Source organism: Trachemys scripta, chromosome 10, assembly GCF_013100865.1.
Source record: "Trachemys scripta elegans isolate TJP31775 chromosome 10, CAS_Tse_1.0, whole genome shotgun sequence".
NCBI classification, from domain to species: domain Eukaryota; kingdom Metazoa; phylum Chordata; order Testudines; family Emydidae; genus Trachemys; species Trachemys scripta.
Genome location: NC_048307.1, coordinates 35,091,117 through 35,112,638, shown reverse-complemented (window position 1 = coordinate 35,112,638; position 21,522 = coordinate 35,091,117). Strand labels below are relative to the sequence as shown.

Sequence of the window (21,522 nt, the reverse complement as noted above, 5' to 3'; positions counted from 1 at the left end):
ACCATCACTCCCGTTTTCCTCCTGCCCCTCCTTCTCCTCCTCTTCCTCCTCCCCCCCCCGCACCAGCTCTGAAGTGTCCATGGTGGTGCTCGGAGTGGAGGTGGGGTTAACCCCAAGTATCGCATCCAGCTCCTTATAGAATCTGCAGGTCGTGGGGGGAGCACCCGAGCGGCCGTTTGCGTCGCGGGCTTTGCGGTAGGCACTCCGCAGCTCCTTCACTTTAATCCTGCACTGCAGGGCGTCCCGGTCATGGCCACTTTCCATCATGTCCTTTGATACCTTCCCGAAGGTATCATAATTCCTACGGCTGGAGCGCAGCTGGGACTGGACAGCTTCCTCCCCCCAAACACTGATGAGGTCCAGCAACTCGCCATTGCTACATGCTGGGGCTCGCTTGGCACGTGGAGGCATGGTCACCTGGAAAGATTTGCTGATAGCACTCCACGCCACGCTGGGCTGAGCAAACAGGAAGGGGATTTTTAAAATTCCCGGGGAATGTAAAGAGTCGGTCACATTGTTGGTTACCTGAGGCCAGGGCAGTAGAGTTTGAACTGATGACCAGAGTGGCTAGAAGAGGCATTGTGGGATACTGTCGAATAATTCTGGAGGCCATTCACAGCGCATTGGGTGCCCACACTTGCGTCGCAGCGCTGCAGCGGCAGCGCTGCACTCGCTATTCCTCTCAGAGAGGTGGAGTACATGCAGCGCTGCAACCAAGGAGATACAGCGCTGCAAATGCCTTGCCAGTGTGGACGGGGAGTGAGTTACAGCGCTGGGGGTGGCTTTATAGCGCTGCAACTCGCAAGTGTAGCCAAGGCCCATGTGTCAGTATCTAATGGCTGCATTTGTAACTTTCACTCTATGCATCCGAAGAAGTGAGGTTTTTACCCACGAAAGCTTATGCCTAAATAAATCTGTTAGTCTTTAAGGTGCCACCAGACTCCTTGTTGTTTTTGCAGATTGACTAGACTGGCTTGCACTAGGAATAAGGTTAGAGACTTGAGATCCAGGGATCAGATGACTCTTTGAAGAAACAGAATGACGGGTTAGTTATACCTCAGAACTACAGGTCTACTCGTTTTCTTCCAGGGGCTCCAAAATCAAGCCCAGGACTCCTCGGGGCAGGGTGGTCAGGAGGACAATGACAAGGGAAGCAGAAGAAAGTCCTAACTGCCTTTTACATCTCCTCCCCATCACCTCTGCAGGAGCTGCAATTGCCGGGCACTTCCAGAACGACTGGGACAACAGAACCTGCTACCTTGGACGGCCTATAATCTTGTTTGCTGTTATTGGCTCAGTGACCGTTCTAATACCCCACTCTTCCTACTACCATCTCTCGTATGGTTTCATGTAAACGAGCACATCCCCCTCTGGCCCCATTCTGTTACCCCTCCCTGTCTTCCATCTCCAGGGCACCTCCCATGCCATATCGTCTCCCTCCAAGCAATCCCACTCTTCTGCATCCTTCCACCTCTCTCACTCCTAATATCTATGTCCTTCCATGCCCCCTTCAACTCCTTTTCACATGGTGCAGAGCCATCCATTGGTCACATTGAAGGCTATGGGAGCACACAGACTTATCACCTTCACTTTCTTTCCCTTCTTATTGTTCATTACACCCCTCGCTTGTCTTTAGACAGTAAATTCTTCAAGGAAGGGAATCACATCTTCCTGGGAGCCTGGACACACCTAGAACAATGGAGGCCCAAGAGTCGCCTTTGGCCACTATTGTAAGAAGAATCATTTGTAACTACTGGGAACTATAGTGATGTCCAGAGACAGACAGCTGTTTCATCTGTCTGGAAATGAGAACAGCATTGTTATGCTGGGGATTGGAAAATTGTCTCTGGCTGAAAAATGGTGGTTCTCACAGCCACCCAGGAGATCATGCGTAGCCCTATCCTGGACTTCCCAGGACCCAAATACACTCCCCTCAAACGTTAGGGCATTCATGTGCCAGAAAAGTAAAATAGGGTGGGCTGAGAAAGAGGAGTGTGCCCACACCTGCTAGGACTTCCATTTGATCCTATCCTGTGCAGTAACTCATTGGAAAAGGCAGAGTTTGTACTCCTCCTCTTGACTTGAGAAGTTCCCCACTCTTCCAGTCTTGAAGTTTAATTTGCCTGAGCACAATCCACTCTTCCTGGGCTGTTCAGCTTCCAGGTCACATTCCAAGATGAGAACGACGTGGCTTAAGTACACCAGGATTAGAGCCCGGCTCTTCAGTGTCAGAAGACTGTTAGAATTAAAATAATGAGTCTTATGAACTAATTTAGTTCACTAGTCAGCGTAGTGAAAATGAATCAGACATGGCCTAGCACAGTGGCTCTCAGCCTTCCCAGATTACTGTACCCCTTTCAGGAGTCTGATACGTCTTGCATACCCCCAAATTTCACTTCACTTAAAAACTACTTGCTTACAAATTCAGATATAAAAATACAAAAAAGTGTCACAGCACACTATTAATGAAAAATTGTGTATGTTCTAATTTTTACCATATATTTATAAAATAAATCATTTGGAATATAAATATTGTACTTGCGTTTCAGTGTACGGTATATAGAGCAGTATAAAGTCATCTATATGAAATTTTAGTTTTTACTGACTTCGCTAGTGCTTTTTATGTAGCCTGTTATAATACTAGGCAAATATCTAGATGAGCTGATGTACCCTTTAGAAGACCTCTGTGTAGCCCCAGGGGTACATGTATCCCTGGTCAAGAACCACTGGTCTAGCATGAGGCCACCACTTATGAACAAACTCATTTATCCAGACAATTGGCATAACCAATCCAGGTCCAGGACTGTGATAGTAGAGGGTGCTAAAGGTTATATCTGACACACTGGCAAAGCTGTGGCGATGGGGGACGTCAATCCGCATAGCATCACTCTTCACTATGCCTCGCTCAAACCAATGTTATTAATCTCTCATTCATGAGCACTAGATAAATATATGCACAAAACAAAAAACCCTAGAGTTAAATCAAACATACAGGACTGGAATGAGAACTGCTTTGTCCTTCGGATGCTGCTGTGTTTCTGGACTGGAAGGAGGAAGATTATGAAAGAGACTTGAGAAAGCAGATGTATGCTGGGGAAGTTCTATTTTTTTTTCCAAACAAGAAACTGTCTTTATAAACATAACTATTTTCTATATTGTGCACAATTCCACACCGCACAGAAGATTGCATTAGGAGTTGCACACAGCAGTTCTGCAGGAGAACAACTATAGAAGCTCTCAAGGTAGCTGGTCTCCAGTTTGGAACAAGGGTTTCACTTTGAGGCTAAGCTTTCAATGAGACATGATGAGATTTTAACAGAGGTGTGATACTCCTGCATGGGATGGCATGGAATTTGATGCACTTGGGAAAAAACTAAAAAAAACCAAACTACTTTTTCAGACAAGTAAGAGATTCTTATGCAAATCCATCTCATTCAGACCCCGAGGGTTGCTAAACTATAGCAATGGTCTTATGACAGCATGTCTGAGTAATTCCCTGTCAACCCTATTCCAGGGCTGCAGTGATAAGGCCTATGGACATCATTGCTACAACCTTCTTGTGCTTCTCTTAAAACTAGGTCAATGTACTGTGTCATCTGCTATATCGTTTTGGGGCAAATACACTATCCAATGGATGGTATAAGGACAGTGGTCCTAATTCATTCTTGGTATAACTATTTAATATGTCATTGGAGTTACATCACAGATTAATTGGGCACAAATAGGCCCAAGTTATTTTAAAGATACAAATACTTGCTTTTCACTACTCTTGCTACTGCATAACAAATGCAAAAGGCAGCTTTGATTGCTATTTGCTTCCATTCTGTCTAAACCTGCTTGAGTGCAAAAGATAATTTAGTTACTCATATAAACAGAATGTTAGAGTACATAATGTGTAGTGTGAGAACTCTGTGTGCTAATGTATATGAACCTCTAACAGCGACAGAAATATTTCATGGTGGAGGAATGTTTACTTATTCTCCACCCTAACCCTTACTTCTACTCCATCAGCTCTGAGGGGAGATAAACCGCTATCTGTGATTAGTCAAATCTCATTGGATGCTCTGACATTGGGATGAAAGAGTAGAATTTCCTAAGATAAACCTATATATAGTCTCAAGAATGTAATTTGCAGGCTTGCAGTAGTCCTACAACTTACTTAGTAAAATAACTACTAGGCTGAAATTGCATGGTTCTATCTGAAAAGGAGGGACATGCTCTGAAATGGTGACAGGCTTCAGAGTGGTAGCCGTGTTATTCTGTATCAGCAAAAACAACGGAAGAATCCTTGTGGCACCTTAGAGACTAACAAATTTAGTGGGCATAAGCTTTCGTGGGCTAGAACCCACTTCATCAGATGCATGGAGTGGAAAATACAGGAGCAGGTATAAATACACGAAAAGATGCGAGTTGCCTTACCAAGTGTGAGGTCAGTCTAATGAGACAATTCAATTGACAGCAGGATACCAAGGGAGGAAAAATAACTTTTGAAGTGGTAATGAGAGTGGCCCATTTCAGACAAGAAGGTGCGAGTAACCAAGACATTCAAGTTGGGGCCAAGCTATATTGTCATGTGGCGAAGGAGGTACTTTGGATTCTAAATACATACATACATACATACATACATAAAAATCCTCCCTATTCCCTTCTCTCACAATGAGTGTGATATCCACCCCACAATAGATGTAGGACAATTTCATTTCCTCAGTAGCAGCAACTAACTCCTGCACTAAACCCAGAGCTGACCTTGTAATGGAATGTTAAACTGTATCACACTGTTCAGCCACTAGGTGGCGTGGGGTGTAAAATACTATATTGAAACAAGGAATAGAAGCAAGCTCTGTGGCCGGTCCATACCAACAGGCCAGTACTCACTGGCACTGGGGCACAAATGACAAAATTCAAAGATACCACAATGCTTGAACAATCCCCTATAAATGAGAGGCAAAGCAGCACATTTTCGGGGGGGGGGGGGGGGGTCTCAATTGGTAACGCATTTTAAAGAAAAAAGTGGAGGGGGGGAAGAATGCATCGAAGTACTTTTAAATATAGTGCTTCTGTCTTTTCAAAAGGGACTTTGGGGCATGTGGGGACAAGAAATCTTGTCCCCCTTCCATCACTGGGGGAGATGCCCATCCCCCACCTCCTCACATGGGCCAACAAGCGCATCTCTTAAGAAGTCAGGAGAATGAAGCGCCAGTGTCAATAAAAGGAATTTGAGCGTCCTCTTTAAAAGCAAGAAAACAAAGGGAGTGAGAAATACAAAAAAAGACAAAGATGCCTTAAGCTTCAGCAAATTAATCTTCCTTTCCCCACGATTTAGAGCAACCATATTTCTACACGAGTTGTACTGCATTGAAGTTACCTGCAGCCAGCCGAATGAGTGCTGCCTGTCTGTCTTATTAAATTACATAGGCGTCAAGAAATATGTTCTGAGCTAAGATGCTTCCCTAGGAGTTTTTTTTGTTACTGAAATACCATAAATATTAAAAGACAAAACACATTTAATTCCTAGGATTTAGCCTACTTGGGAGGGAGGGGGGGGCAAAAGTTAACATTCCTCTTTCTGAAAATCCCTGGCCCGAGTACAAAGACATTGTGGCCTGGAATGTGACACAGAGAAAAGCAGTCAGAGCAATTTTGACTCATTCTTGCTCTTGAATGGATTCCGATTTTACATTCATAGCAGTTTCTGTTCTCCCCAATGGCAGTTGTAAACAACATAAACAAAAGGCATCTGTTCCACCTTCAGCCATAGAATAAAATGTCTTCCTAATGGGTGGCAGTTTAGGGTGGTCTGGATCATTAATGAAATCTTTTCAGCAGTGACACAATATGGATAAAAATCTCAGCAACAAACCTAGACCAGAGAAAACGTCAGATTGCACATCCTGATGCACCGAGTATCTAGCATTCTTAATCAAGTGTACACATCACCACTCAAAGTTCCTTTTTCTACATGACTGCCCTACATATTAAATAGGGTCTAGGAACCCGCCCAACAGCTCTACTGTTAGCTAAACACTAGTGCTGTCAAGCGAGTAAAAAAATTAATCATGATTAATTGTGCAATTAATCGCATTGTTAATAATGTAATACCATTTATTTAAATATTTTTGGGTGTTTTCTACATTTTCAAATATATTTATTTCAATTACAACAGAATACAAAGAGTACAGTACCCACTTTATATTTATTTTTTATTACAAATATTTGCAGTGTAAAAAAAGAAATAGTATTTTTCAATTCAGCTAATACAGGTACTGCAGTGCAATCTCTATCATGGAAGTTGAACTTACAAATATAGAATTATGTACAAAAAAATAACTACATTAAAAATAAAACAATGTAAAACTTTAGAGCCTACAAGTCCACTCAGTCCTATTTCTTGTTCAGCCAATCACTCAAACAAGCTTGTTTACATTTGCGAGAGATAATGATGCCCACTCCTTGTTCACAATGTCACCTGAAAGCGAGAACAGACATTCGCATGGCACTCTTGTAGCCATCGTCACAAGATATTTGTATGCCAGATGCGCTAAAAATTCATATGTCCCTTCAACCACCATTCCAGAGGACATGCATCCATGCTGATGATGGGTTCTACTTGATAACGATCCAAAGCGGTGCAGACCATCGCCTGTTCATTTTCATCATCTGAGTAGATGCCACCAGCAGAAGGTTGATTTTCTTTTTTGGTGGTTCGGGTTCTGAAGTTTCTGCATCAGAAGTTACTCTTTTAAGACTTCTGAAAGCATGCTCCACACCTCGCCCTTCTCAGATTTTGGAAGGCACTTCAGATTCTTAAACCTAGGGAAGAGTGCTGTAGCTATCTTTAGAAATCTCACATTGGTACCTTCTTTGCGTTTTGTCAAATCTGCAGCAAAAGTGTATTTAAAAACAAACAACACGTGCTGGGTCATCATCCGAGACTGCTAGAACATTAAATATATGGCAGAATGTGGGTAAAACAAGAGCTGGAGACACACAATTCTCCCCCAAGGAGTTCAGTCAAATTTAATTAACACCTTATTTTTTTAAATGAGCATCATCAGCATTAAAGCACGTCCTCTGGAATGGTGGATGAAGCATGAGGGGACATATGAATGTTTAACATATCTGGCACGTAAATGCCTTGAAATGCCAGCTACAAAAGTCCCAATCAAATGCCTGTTCTTACTTTCAGGTGACGTAAATAAGAAGTAGGCAGAATTATCTCCTGTAAATGTAAACAAACTTGTTTGTCTTAGCGACTGGCTGAACAAGAAGTAGGACTGAGTGAACTTGTAAGCTACAAAGTTTTACATTGTTTTGTTTTTGAGTGACCTTATGTAACAAAAAAACTACATTTGTAAATTGCACTTTCACGATAAAGAGATTGCACTACAGAACTTGTATGAGGTGAATTGAAAAATACTATTTCTTTTATCATTTTTACAGTGCAAATATTTGTAATGAAAAATAATATAAAGTGAGCAATGTACACTTTGTATTCTTTGTTGTAATTTAAATCAATATATTTGAAAATGTAGAAAAAAAATCCAAATTTTTTTTGAGTTAATCGCATGATTTAACGGTGATTAATTGACAGCCCTACTAAACACTACTACTAACCATGCTGCAGAACGTTGCCATGTCTGTACACCATTAGTTAGGATACAATTAGAATTCTGTACTCTTAACCAGGATTCGTAATTCTTTATACTCTTATCAAAGCCAGCTGGATTCAGAATGCTTGAGTGCATGTAGCCTTGGATTTTATATATTCTTGTGCATTGAAAGCTTTTATTTTCTGCAGAAAAAGCCATCTCAATGGAGACCCCACAAGAAAAAAGAATCAATGACGTATGTTACCAGATGTAGCAGAAGAGGATAGATGTATAAAGCTACAGTCTTGTCCTCTCCCTCCCCAAACGCATTCTGTATCTTCTTCCTGGTTTTAAACGAGAAGCTATGCATGCTTCATGCAGAACTAGAACAGGCCCCCCATGTTATAATAAGGGAGGACATAAAACAGCTGTAAAAATAAATAAAGCATCAAGTGGCACCTGGCACCACATGGTGTGTCTGGCAGACTGCCACAAATGATCAGTGGATCATGACCAACCAGGGTGCTCCATCTGTGCTAAGATGTCCCCTAGAGCTATCAGATCCAGAGAAGCACCAGCAGGACTCCGATTACGAATGCACGTACAGCCTGATTACACTATCCACTGGCCTAGCCACTCTGCTCCCCTTAAAAACACGCAGCAGAGCACAATCACATGACTCAAGGTAATAACCTCAGTATTGCCAAGCCAAAACCATTCCAAAAAGTCAGATCAGGCACCTCAAAAAGTCATGAGATTTAAAAAATAAAGCTTGGATTCTTTATGAATCCTCTGGTTTTCAAGCCTTTAAAGGGTTATGTTTTCAAGCTTTTCTCTGCAACCAGGAGGGCTAAGAACTTGCTTTTTATTTTAAATGCAAGCTGAGACTCTCACATGATCACCTGACTCCAGGAGCGAGGGCTTTAAGAAAAACTGCCAAAGTTTGGGAGACTTAAGATACAAATCCCAGGAACTGGGTGCACTTTCACCAGCAGCCATTGCTACCGAGATAAGCCCTTTCAAGTCTACTATGGGTCCCCCACAGCAATTGGAAATAAATGCAGAGGCCCAGGGAGACAGATCTTTGAGCCACTCTGAATTTACTCCAACACACTAAGGACTTGTCTACCCTGCCAAGTTGTCAACAAAACTTTTGTCTTTCATGGGTACTTAAAAAAGCCCCTCCCCCTGAAAGTAAAAGTTTTGCCGTGGCAAATGGCAGTGTGAATGTGGCTTTGTCCGAAGGAGCGTTCTCCTACCAACAAAGCGAATACCACTTATGGGGCTGTAAGTATTTTGTCAGCGAAAGTGCTGACAAAGTGCAGACAAAGAGCATTTACACACACCGACATTTAGCGACAAGGCTGGGTCGACACAGCCTTGTCGCTAAAAGCTGCACTGTTTAGACAAGCCCTGGGGGACTTGCATCGACTACACTACGGAAGTCGATGCAAGTTACGCTGCTCAGGAGTATGAAAAAGCCACCCCCTGAGTTACGCAAGTTACATAACTTAAAGCGGTTTCCACGACACTCTTCCATCGGCATAGCATGAATTCACCAAACCACAGCACCAATGTAGCGCTGTAGTGTAGACTTGCCTTAAGTGTGCACATGCAACTATAGACTAATTGGCTCCAGTCCTTTAAATCCTTGATATCTTTGTGTAGGTGGTAGCTTAAGTAGTTTTCTACAGCCATCTTTGCAGTCCTGGATAACTCAGCCTGCTGAGTTCTTCATGGCTTTAAATGACAAACTATGCATGCTTCATGCAGAACTAGAACAGGTCCTCCATGTTATAAAAAACGGACATAAAACAGTACGACAGCTGCAAAAAGAAAAAGCATCAAGTGCCACCCACATGATGGGTCTGGCACATGGCAGATTCATGGAACTGTCAGCTGTATCAGACTACAAACACCTACTAATATTCAGCCAGTAAGAAGCTTTGACAAGCTAAAATGCTTTGTGTCACTGTAGCAGTGACTCCTACTGGCAGGTTTCAGTGGGAAAGCATTGCTTCAGAGGGGAAACTTGGTTTCGGCTGTCTCCCGGTGAATGATGCTGCAGGAGAGAACCAATGCAGGAAGGAACATTGACACCAGCCTGAGGCCCTCTCCTACACTGTATCAGCAAGAACACACCGTCTTCACAAGAGATTAGCTCGGACTTCAGCCATCAGCACCAGTGCAAACCTGCATTGCAGGCAGAGTAAATCACTGAGCCACACTTTGCACCAGTGCCGATTATCTTGGTTTCAAACAGAAGTAAACTGCCTGGGTACAAATAGCAGCCTTGCCTGTTTACACTAGAGGTTTGCACTGATGCAGCTACACTGGTGGCTAGCTACCCCTGACAAATCCCCAGTGCAGACAAGACCTAGGTTCTCCTACCATTTTTGAAAAATCCATGCTTGACTTTAACATCTTTCCACTCTCTCTGCATACAGAATACAAATACTGCAATTATTTGACAACTCTTTCATTTGTTCTGTGTTTGTACGGCACCTAGCACAACTGGGTCCAGGTCCATGACTAGGCCTCCTAAACACTGTGGCAATAAATAATAAATCCCCCCAATTTAAGTTCTGTGCTCCCCTCTTCAAGGGTTTCAACCTGCACAGTGTTCAGCACATACCTGTGGGGACGATCCAAGCCTGTGTCAAGTCAGGGCTCAGGTTCAAACCCTATTGCTGCAGCATACACATAGTCCCACAGGACGCATGCTCGGGCAGTTTGCTAAAATTATCCCACAAGTCGAGTTCATTTGTTCTCTGGGCAGTCAGGTTTTCCCACGCGTGCACCATGAACAAAGGGCTAGAGTGGCCACATTCTGGAATATGGTGGTTGAACTCAGCCCAACATAATGCAGCATAGACGCTGGAGCTCCAAGTTGGTACCATAGGCCGGGGCTGGAGCACCCACGGGGAAAATTAGCGGATGCTCAGCACCCACCTCCTTCCCCCCCCGCCCACAAGCGCACCGCGTCCCCACTCCTCTCCCTCCCTCCCAGCGCTTCCTACACCCCACCCCCACCTAACAGCTGTCTGGCAGCGCTTAGGACTTTCCTGGAGGGAAGGGGAGGAGTAGGGACGTGGCACGCTCAAGGAAGGAAGTGAAGGGGTTGGGACTTTGGGGAAGGGGTGGAATGGGGGCAGGGTGAGGACAGTGCAGAGGCAGGAAGAGGCAGGCCAGGGACGGGATGGGGTCAAGCACCCACTGAGCAAAGGGGAAGTCGGCGCCAATGGTTGGGACAATTCCTAACTAACTTGGGGGGGGGGGGTCACAAATGAGTGTAGACACTCAAGCCCTAGATTAACAAACCCAGGGACTGCTAACTCATGTTCAACTAATCCTGGGCTTAAACTACAATGCAGACATGCCCTTTAAAGGCCAGAAAGGACCATTATGATCATCAAGTCTGACCTGCGAAACACCATAGGCCAGAGAATTTCATCCACTAATTCCTGCGTCAAGCCCACAACTTCAACTAAAGCATATAGTTTCTAGTGACAGCAAATCCATTGCTTCCCTAGGTAGGCTGTTCCAATGGCTAGTTATTTCACTGTTAAAAATTTGCACATTATTTCTTGTCTGAATTTATCTAGCTTCAGACAGCTTGTGTTTATTGGGGGGGGGAGAGGGATAGCTCAGTCTTGTGATAGTTTTATCTCTCTACATAGCCACATTAGTTCCTGTTGCCACTTCATCTTTTTTCTCTGACTTTACTGGAATTATGTTCCAGTAGGTGCTTACTTGACTGTACCAGGAGTATTTTGCACTTTTCCCACTGTGGGTTTCCCAGGCCTTCCTGAGTTCATACAATTTTCTTGACACTTTTACACTAACTCTGTTCTTCCAAAGGCCAATGTGTGTTATTTCTTTCATAACTTATCAACATTTCAAACTATACAATATAAGGAGTCTAGATTTTCTCCAACTCCAACCTTATTTAACCTACCTGACTCATTTCCAATTATCAGTTAAAAAAAAAAAAAAAAAAAAAGCCTTACCTTGTTCACTGTTTGCTTCCTTATGCAATGTCAATCTAGCAGCACCTCAAACTAAGTTGTATTTCAGTCTCTTAGTTTTACTGCTATAATTTTCCCAGCTAGTCACTAAAAGTCAACATGGCCATTTAATAAAAAAACCAAACCAAACAAACAAACAAAAAAAAAAACAACAATTATGTCTCCTTTCAATGTAATACTTTCAAGGACTTTTCCTCGTCCCAACAGACCATAGCAACACGTGAGACTATTACTGGAAAATCCAAGCTGAAGTATCTAGGCAATGCTCGTAGGTCTGTAAAATCACTCTGCAAGAGTGGTCAACATAAAAGTACTCGGTGATTCTTAAAAGTGTACTGCTGTTAATGGAGAATTACCAATGCACATTTTTGGCCCATATGGTGAAATGAACATTTCAAAAGGTAGCAGAGTACATAACATTGCCAACTGCAGCAACACCTTCTATAGAGGACTCAAACAGTAACGACTTCTAACTAATGCAGTCAACTTCACAGTGTTTCAAGAACGTCTTTGCTCTTTTGGATTTGTCTCATAAATTTAGACATTTTGGCTCCGTTCAGTATGAGGCATATCTTGTCAGGGAAAATATATCAGTTTTGGTCATAACCTTTATAAGTGTACTCTATACCGTTATCTAAATCATTGATGTTTGATAAAAGCAAATTGCTCCAATCAGTAATCAACCCTCTGAAGGACTTTAAGGCTTGAAACCATTGAAAAATAGATAATTGTTCAATCCTCAGACTCATTAAGAAACATCCCGTGCCTGCTTTGAGTCTCTTCTTATGCTTCTATGATTAATAAAAACTTAAGGGAATTTGTTGTGTATTTGCTATAGTAAATAAGCAAAACTCTGTAGTTGCAAAACCTCAATCCAAACCATATTTTAAATTGTTTAATGTTGTCACAGTAAGAAAGGTCTTAACGTCTTGGGGCCTGCTACTTCTATCCAATTAAAAAACACAACACTAGGGCACTGAATTATTGAAGAGAAACATTAGCCAGGGCTCAGTTAAATGCACACTCTTCTCAGATAGCAATTTCTCAGATTAATGGCTCTTTGCTTTCTTCGCTACCTCTTCAGAATTCAAGAGCAGTTCTTCTTACAGAGCTGCATCACACCAAGCCTTCAAGGTATATAATCTGCAGTGAACTGTAAATATTTAGATTCGAAACTCCCAAGGAAAAACCAATGATGTCACTCAGTGCTGAATGGTTATAAAGCCAACAAGCAATCTAAGCAGTGACCATAAGTCACTCCCACCTTCAAGGGTTATTCATGGAACCAGACTTTTCCTAAAGGAGTTTCAGTAAAAAAACACTGAGCTATCCCTCCCCTCCTTTCACACCTGTGGTTGTGTTGCTCTAAAACAGTGATACTCAGACTGAGGCTCTTTAAATGAGTCTCCTGCAGCTCTTTGCAGCACATGATACTAAAGCACGGTGTGATTTAATTAACCAATCTAAGTTATTAGCCAATCAGGATGCTTGTACTATGTTAAGTTAAGTTAATAGCTTAGTGCAAGTTATTTGCTGTAAGAACTGTATTGTATTTTAAACACACACAATTACTATAGTAAATGAAACAATGAATTCACACCACTTTGGCTCTAAAATATGCTTAGCCTTCCCTGCTGTCAGTGTAGCTCACTCACCACGCATGAAAGTAAGCAGCAGGTGAGCAGCAACAGAATTTACTCTCTACGCCAGAGTAAGTAATGATGTTGGAACAATTATGGAGGAAAATACATATACAAGATACTTTTACATAATTCATGCAGAATATATCAATACTCCTTCTCAACATTTTAAAGATTAAAAACAGAAAATGTACTCTAAAAGGGCTGAAAACAATCATTTCATGTTCTGTTCATAATATCCAGTTGCCTCAATGAGAACTGCTAAAATACTGTTTTCATACAGGTAACAGCTAAATAGCATTCCTTTATACATTCTTTTCTGAAGACATCCTCATGTCTGAAGGATCATTTTGTGGAAGATTCATTGAGATTATTTATATAGCACTATAGGCATGCATGGCATTTTACTGACAAACATGACATGATCTTGCCCTTAGGAGTTTACAATACAAGTTGGCTAGAATACTGAAAAAGATATTATATGACAAAGATTACAAACAGTAAAAGATCAGAAGAATCTTATTACATCTGCTTCTTGTTAGATGTTATTTACACATGCTATGTGCACTGGTGGTTAGAGTAAAAATTAGTGGATTTGCATTAGCAATTTAGAAGGTCCTACACCCTAATCCAGAATTAGCCATGCACTGCAAGCACTCCATTAAAATCACTTGACTATGTGCCTTTATTGACCAACCCCATGGGAAAATTGCAAGATTCAATATATACTACATCCAAAGTGAGTTTTCCTAACTAGACTTGCACTAATTTCAGCAAACATTTATGAAAACTCACTTCTGATCAGTAGGGTTGTCGATTAATCGCAGTTAACTCACGCGATTAACTCAAAAATATTAACCGTGATAAAAAAAATTAATCACGATTAATCGCAGTTTTAAAATCGCACTGTTAAACAATAGAATACTAGTTGAAATTTATTTTTGGATATTTTTTCTACATTTTCAAATATATTGATTTCTGTTACAACACAGAATACAAAGTGTATAGTACTCACTTTATATTATTTTTGATTAAATATTTTTTATACTGTAAAAATGATAAACAAAAGAAACAGTATTTTTCAATTCACCTCATACAGGTACTGTAGTGAGGTCTCTATCATGAAAGTACAACTTACAAATGTAGATTTTTTGTTTTGTTACAAAACAAAACAATGCAAAACTTTAGAGCAGGCGTCTCAAACTCAATTTACAATGCATTCAGTAAGGGGCCCACACTTTCCTTGACTTTCTTCTTGTTGCTAACATACCTGAAGAAACCCTTCTTGTTATTCTTAACATCTCTTGCTAGCTGCAATCCAAGTGTTATTTGGCCTTCCTGATTTCACTCCTGCATGCCTGAGCAATATTTTTATACTCCTCCCTGGTCATTTGTCCAATCTTCCACTTCTCGAAAGCTTCTTTTTTGTGTTTAAGATCAGCAAGGATTTCACTGTTAAGCCAAGCCATATTTACTATTCTTTCTACACATTGGGATGGTTTATTCCTGCAACCTCAATAAGGATTCTTTAAAAATACAGCCAGCTCTCCTGGAGTCCTTTCCCCCTCATTTTATTCTCCCAGGGGATCCTGCCCATCAGTTCCCTGAGGGAGTCAAAGTCTGCTTTTCTGAAGTCTAGGGTCCGTATTCTGCTGCTCTCCTTTCTTCGTGTCAGGATCCTGAACTCGACCATCTCATGGTCACTGCCTCCCAGGTTCCCATCCACTTTTGCTTCCCCTACTAATTCTTCCCTGTTTGTGAGCAACAGGTCAAGAAGAGCTCTGCCCCTAGTTGGTTCCTCCAGCACTTGCACCAGGAAATTGTCCCCTACACTTTCCAAAAACTTCCTGGATTGTCTGTGTACCGCTGTATTGCTCTCCCAGCAGATATCAGGGTGATTGAAATCTCCCATGAGAACCAGGGCCTGTGATCTAGTAACTTCTGTTAGTTGCCGGAAGAAAGCCTCGTTCACCTCATCGCCCTGGTCTGGTAGTCTATAGCAGACTCCCACCGTGACATCACCCTTGTTGCTCACACTGCTAAACTTAATCCAAAGACTCAGGTTTTTCCTGCAGTTTCATACTGGAGCTCTGAGCAGTCATACTGCTCTCTTACATACAATGCAACTCCCCCACCTTTTCTGCCCTGCCTGTTCTTCCTGAACAGTTTATATCCATCCATGACAGTACTCCAGTCATGTGAGTTATCCCATGAAGTCTCTGTTATTCCAAATCACATCATAGTTCCTCAGATAGTTGTGTTTGGCATTTTGACTTGTTTATATTCATTGTGGAAAAAAGTGACACTGCCTCCATGGCTGACTCTGCCCAGCAACTAGTTATGGTATCTCTGTCTCTCTCCCCCAGCCAATGGGAGCGGCAGGAGGTGGTGCATGTAGCAGATATTGCCGGCAGTGTGGCTGCATGCGTCTCTCCTCCACGGGTTGCAGTGGGGAGGTTCTCGGGCCACAGATGGCCCGCAGGTCGGGACATTGAGACCCCTGCTTTAGAGCCTACAAGTCCACTCAGTCCTACTGCTTGTTCAGCTAATCGCTAAGACAAACAAGTTTGTTTACATTTACGAGAGATAATGCTGCTCACTTCTTATTTACAATGTCACCAGAAAGTGAGAACAGACATTTGCATGAGACTTTTGTAGCCAGTACTACAAGGTATCTACGTGCGAGATACACTAAACATTCGTATGCCCTTCATGCTTCGGCCATCATTCCAGAGGACATGCTGATGACGCTCGTTAAAAAAATAATGCATTAATTAAATTTGTGACTGAACTCCTTGAGGGAGAATTGTATATCTCTGGTTCTATTTTACTCGCATTCTGCCACATATTTCATGTTACAGCAGTCTCGGATGAGGACTCAGCACATGTTCATTTTAAGAATACTTTCACTGCAGATGTGAGATTTCTCAAGATAGTTACAGCACTCGACCCAAGTGCCTTCCAAAATCTGAGAAGAAAGGTGTGGAGCATGCTTTCAGAAGTCATAAAAGAGCAACACTCTGATGCGGAAACTACAGAACCTGAACTACCTTCTGTTGGTGGAATTTGACTCAGATGATGAAAATGAACATGCGTCAGTCCACACTACTTTGGATTGTTATCAAGCAGAACCTGTCATCAGCATGGACGCATGTCCTCTAGAATGGTGGTTGAAGCATGAAGGGCATATGAATCTTTAGCACATCTGGCATGTAAATATCTTGCGACGGCAGCTACAACAGTGCCATGTGAATGCTTGTTCTCACTTTCAGGTGACATTGTAAACATGAAGCAGGCAGCATTATCTCCTGCAAATGTAAACAAACTTGTTTGTCTCAGCGATTGGCTGAACAAGAAAGAGGACTGAGTAGACTTGTAGGCTCTGAAGTTTTATATTGTTTTATTTTTGAATGCAGTTATTTTTTGTACATAATTCTACATTTGTAAGTTCAACTTTCAAGATAAAAAGACTGCACTACACTACTTGCATTAAGTGAATTGAAAAATACTATTTCTTTGTTTTTTTACAGTGCAAATATTTATAATAAAAATAAATATAAAGTGGGCACTGTAAACTTTGTATTCTGTGTTGTAACTGAAATCAATATATTTGAAAAAGTGGAAAACATCCAAAAATATTTAAGTAAATGATATTCCATTTGCATTTAAACAGTGCGATTAATCGTGATTAATTTTTTTAAAATCACTTGACAGCCCTACTGATTAGTTGTGAAATGCAATGTAGTAGCACAGAGGTTTTTTTAAGTGCGTCTAAAACCAGTCTGCCTTGTTCTTCATACAATACAGAAAATAATGGACCTCGTGTCACAACATTAATACTTTAAATAAGGTTTATAAGCTTTCTAAAGGGATCAGGAAACCCAGGAACTGTTTTTACCAAGCAATTGGTCTAGAGGGTTAACTCCTTGAAGTTCTAAATTTCATCTTTTTCCTTTGTTCATATTGTAATAGCAAATAAACTAACCTCCATTTCTGATAGCACTGATTCCCCTATAGAAGTCTTCAAAGCTGATTACTCCAAGTCCACTGGGGTCTAGATATTTTGTTAGGTCCTTCACCTGGAATTACAAAACCAGCATTATAAATTTCATGGCAAAGCATTTCAAGCACAGTATACTTCACTTATTTGGGAAGACTGAGACAATCCATCAAAACACCATCTGATTACAAAGACAGCAGATTCAGCCTAATGATAGAAAATGGCAAGGAGTGCTCCTTAATTGAGACAGTATTAACAAAAAATCCATTTAATGGGGACGCAAGCAGACAATGCCAAGGGGTTAACTGGTATTTAATGAACTATTAAATGGGAGTGAAATTCTAAGTGCCAGTCTTAATACTGAAGCTGACTGACTAGGATATACAAAGAGGAAATACAGTGAATATGAGTCAGTACAATATTTTTGTTTCAACTTAAATATTTTCAATCAGCACTTTAAAAAAAGAAAGCTTCTCTTAATTGGGACAGGTGCTTAATTCAGACAATGGGATGTCCACCAGGGGGTCCCAATTAAGAGGATTCAACAATAATGAACTAATCTGTGCTATGTATTTAGACATAATTGGAAAACCTTTCATGATTAGGCAATGTTTAAAGGGGGCAGGGAGTAGAAAAAAAACGATCACATCAGCAGCTTGCAAGGATTAGGAGGCTACTAGTGAATAGGAGACAAGGAGTAATAAGACATTTCTGGCAAACTGGCAATGATTATTTTGGCATTTCAAATAGAATAGTTACAATTAGAGGGCAAAACGAAAGTCATTCCTCAGCAGTCCAAACAAAGACTTCAAAAAAACAGGTGCATCTAATTCCCTCAATGGCTGCTACTGAGCCTTTGTTTCAGACAAACAATTACAGAATAGTTCATTCTTAGGATGTGGAAACAATTAACCACTTTTTCCTAGGCTGCTATTTTAGAAAGTTACCCTTTCAAGTGACATTGAGGCATCTTTATCTATCTTAAAGCCATATACTCTAGTTCTAAAACAAAAAACAAAGCCCAGACACTGAATAAAGGCACAAATGGAATTATAGAATTTGTTTCATACTGCTGTACTAAAAAGACTGTCACAGAACTTTCCCAATTCACATTCTCCTTTCCCTCTCCAACTTTACCATTTATAGGTAAAGCTTGGAGGTAGTTTCCTTATTGACTCTTCCCCCCGGCCAAATCCGTTATGAACACAAACTAATTTCTGATTCCAGTTGCTCGGAGTTGCATGTTGCTGGAGCTTGGATTATTTCTCTATTTTTGCTTGTACTTGGCAAAAAAGGTGATGAAACACAGCATTTATTTTGAGAAAAACCTTGCACCTAAAAAGAATCTGAGAACAAGCAAGAGCAGGAAAAGCAGGAGTTTGGTGTTTGCCAAGCTTAGCAGTGTCCCTTTGAGTTGTCAATGTGTCATGAATGTCTCATCATTGTACACCGGTCTGTAGTTATATATCTAAAAGCCACCCACACGTGCACTTTAGTGACATGTAATCAAACTTTCCATGGTTCCCTGACATTCTCATGCATGATTTCTAACATTTCCAAGAGGGAAAAAAATACATCATTGCTTCAGAAAGACTCCACCTACCAAAAACAATTGCTAACATACTATGAATGCACAGGAAGTGACAAGCAATAAACCACAAACATTTTAAGGTGTAGGTCTCCTCCGAGTAATAACTTGTGAAACTAAAAACAGTGTGATGTATAGGTTTGGTTACTCTTACGAATTTTCTGTGTTGGAACACTTTTGCTTTTAAAAGAACTAAGAGCATGCTAGCCAGCAAATTGCTCAGAGAACATAATTACAGGAAGATTTACCTTACCCTTAAAAAAAAAAAAGAAAGAAAAAGAAAAATGTACAATATTGAAAGAAACAAAAAGTTAAGATATTGCATTTTGACACAACTTGTGCAGATTTAAGGATCAAATCCCCATATGCGAGACTGAAAAATGTACACTAATTTAAGAATAAATTAATGCCCATTTTCTTCATTTCAAGCTTATCTTGTTTAGAGAAAACGAAACAAACTGGCAAATGGAGTTTTCATCGCAGCAATTCACTTTACAGTCTAAAATCCTGTTTCCAACATAACTCCGGACAGTTCTTTAGGGCTGAAGCATCCCTCTCCAAAAATTCATCTTGGGTTTAAGACAACCCAGGGCCAGATCCTCAGCTAGTGTATATTGGCAGAGATCCACTGAAATCAATGGAACGAATGCTGATTTACATCAACTGAAGCGTTTCACCAAGCATGGAAATGAAGTAAAAACCAATTCTGTCATCTTGCGGGGTTGGGGAATTGTTTGGTTTTGTTTTAAGTAAGTGGAGGTGGAAAGTTAAAACCACACCACACCACTTTTCCTGTTTTTAAAAAAAAAAGTATTTGTTATTTGTTGGTACACAGGTAAACTGCTGAACTCACATTTTAGACTTCGATTTTAATCAGAGTCAAATTTCCTGTCAAACTGAAAAAGGTATTTTAAAATAAAATATGCATATGAGAATGTGTATCGGTGCACATAATCTCAAGTAACTGTTCCACCGTGAGCTATAAGGAATTGCAACTATGGCTGGCTTGGCATAGCACAACAGGGCTGCCATCTAGATTGAGGCCTGTGGGCACTATGCAATATAAAATTATAATTAACATTCAACACAAAGTCTTCACAAGGGTTTAACTGCATGGTTACTGGCAACACTATCAAGTTGATTAACCCACCAGTGCCCAACCCCATAGTGGCACACTCAGCAGATAATCTCCCTCTGCACACAGGCACAGATAGACCTGCTCCTTGGAAATGCACACCACCAATCCACTGCCATATCACACCAATACTCACACGGTTCACCTTGTGCTGCTCATGCTGCACAAAGTGAACCTAAGACAGCCAGAATGGCAGCTACAGAATTCCCTTTGTTTTAGGGGAATCTCCACAGGCATGAAGTCGGTAGAGGCAGTTCCATCATCTCGTAGGTGTGAAAAATAAGCCTCCCACAACACCCAGTTTTCCACTGACATCAGATTGCTGAGGATCCTTCCATGTTAAGTTAATACTGCGGGGGGGGGGGCAGGGAGGGAAAGAGAGGAGGCACAAGATGACTTTAAATTGAGCTAGAGCCAGGTAACTGAAAATCAGGGAGCTGGAACTGGCTCCCTGATGCCACTCACACTCTCAGTCAAGACTCAAACATTAGAACAGGGGCATCCCTACAGCTTAGAGAACAGAAGCCAAAGTTTATGTACACATACTCCGCGTCAGCAATGAAGGATTGCAGACACACCATTCAGCCTTGTGGAAACAGACCGTCATCATGGCATATTTTATTACTGTCAAGAGACCCCAAATCCTACACATCCACACACAAGCTACATTTAGATCCTAAACAGACAGATTCTCTGCATGCCCTTGCTGAATCTCTACTATGCACACATTCAGATCTCCTCAGGCACCTAATGAGAGAGAGACACAGACAGACACCATGCACAAATGTATACTTGCACAGGCCATTGGTTCCTCTCTCTTATTCTAAGTGAGTACACATTACTACTACATGTTACACACATATTTAAGAAGTTGCACGAAAGAAATACTATGCAATATATTGCTATTTCTATTTCTCAAAAAGGCAAATTTATGGTGAGAACCTGTAGAACTCCTTGCCAGAGGATGTTGTGAAGGCCAAGACTAACAGAGTTCAAAAAAGAACTAGATAAGTTCATGGAGGATAGGTACATCAATAGTTATTAGCAAAGATGGGCAAGGATGGTGTCCCTAGCCTTTGTTTGCCAGAAGCTGGGAATGGGCAACAGGGGATGGATCACTTGATGATTATCTGTTCTATTCACAAAGAGAACAGGAATACTTGTGGCACCTTAGAGACTAACAAATTTATTAGAGCATAAGCTTTCGTGGGCTACATCCCACTTCTTCGGATGCATAAGCTGCTCTAATAAATTTATTAGTCTCTAAGGTGCCACAAGTACTCCTGTTCTCTTTGTGGATACAGATTAACACGGCTGCTACCCTGAAACCTGTTCTATTCATTCCCTCTGGGGCACCTGGCATTGGCCACTGTCGAAAGACAGGATACTGGGTTAGATGGACCTTTGGTCTGACCCAGTATGGCCATTCTTATGTGAGCAGTCAATGTTAACTGCATTTCCTGATGTGTGTGAGCTTAACTATGAATCCATAGCATTGCAGTAGTGTGTATTTTTGCATCAAATAGAGAAATAATAAGCGAG

At 41.2% G+C, this 21,522-nt stretch overlaps 1 protein-coding gene across 2 annotated transcripts in view; it reads right to left on the bottom strand.

Annotated features, from left to right (window-relative positions):
- RAB11FIP3 (RAB11 family interacting protein 3) overlaps positions 1-21,522 on the bottom strand; it is a 200,103-nt gene that overhangs the window by 120,785 nt on the left and 57,796 nt on the right. For both annotated transcript variants that reach the window (XM_034783026.1, XM_034783027.1), the window contains exon 2: positions 17,243-17,336. In XM_034783026.1, the coding sequence (XP_034638917.1) occupies positions 17,243-17,336 (94 nt within the window). The remainder of the gene's footprint in view (positions 1-17,242; positions 17,337-21,522) is intronic.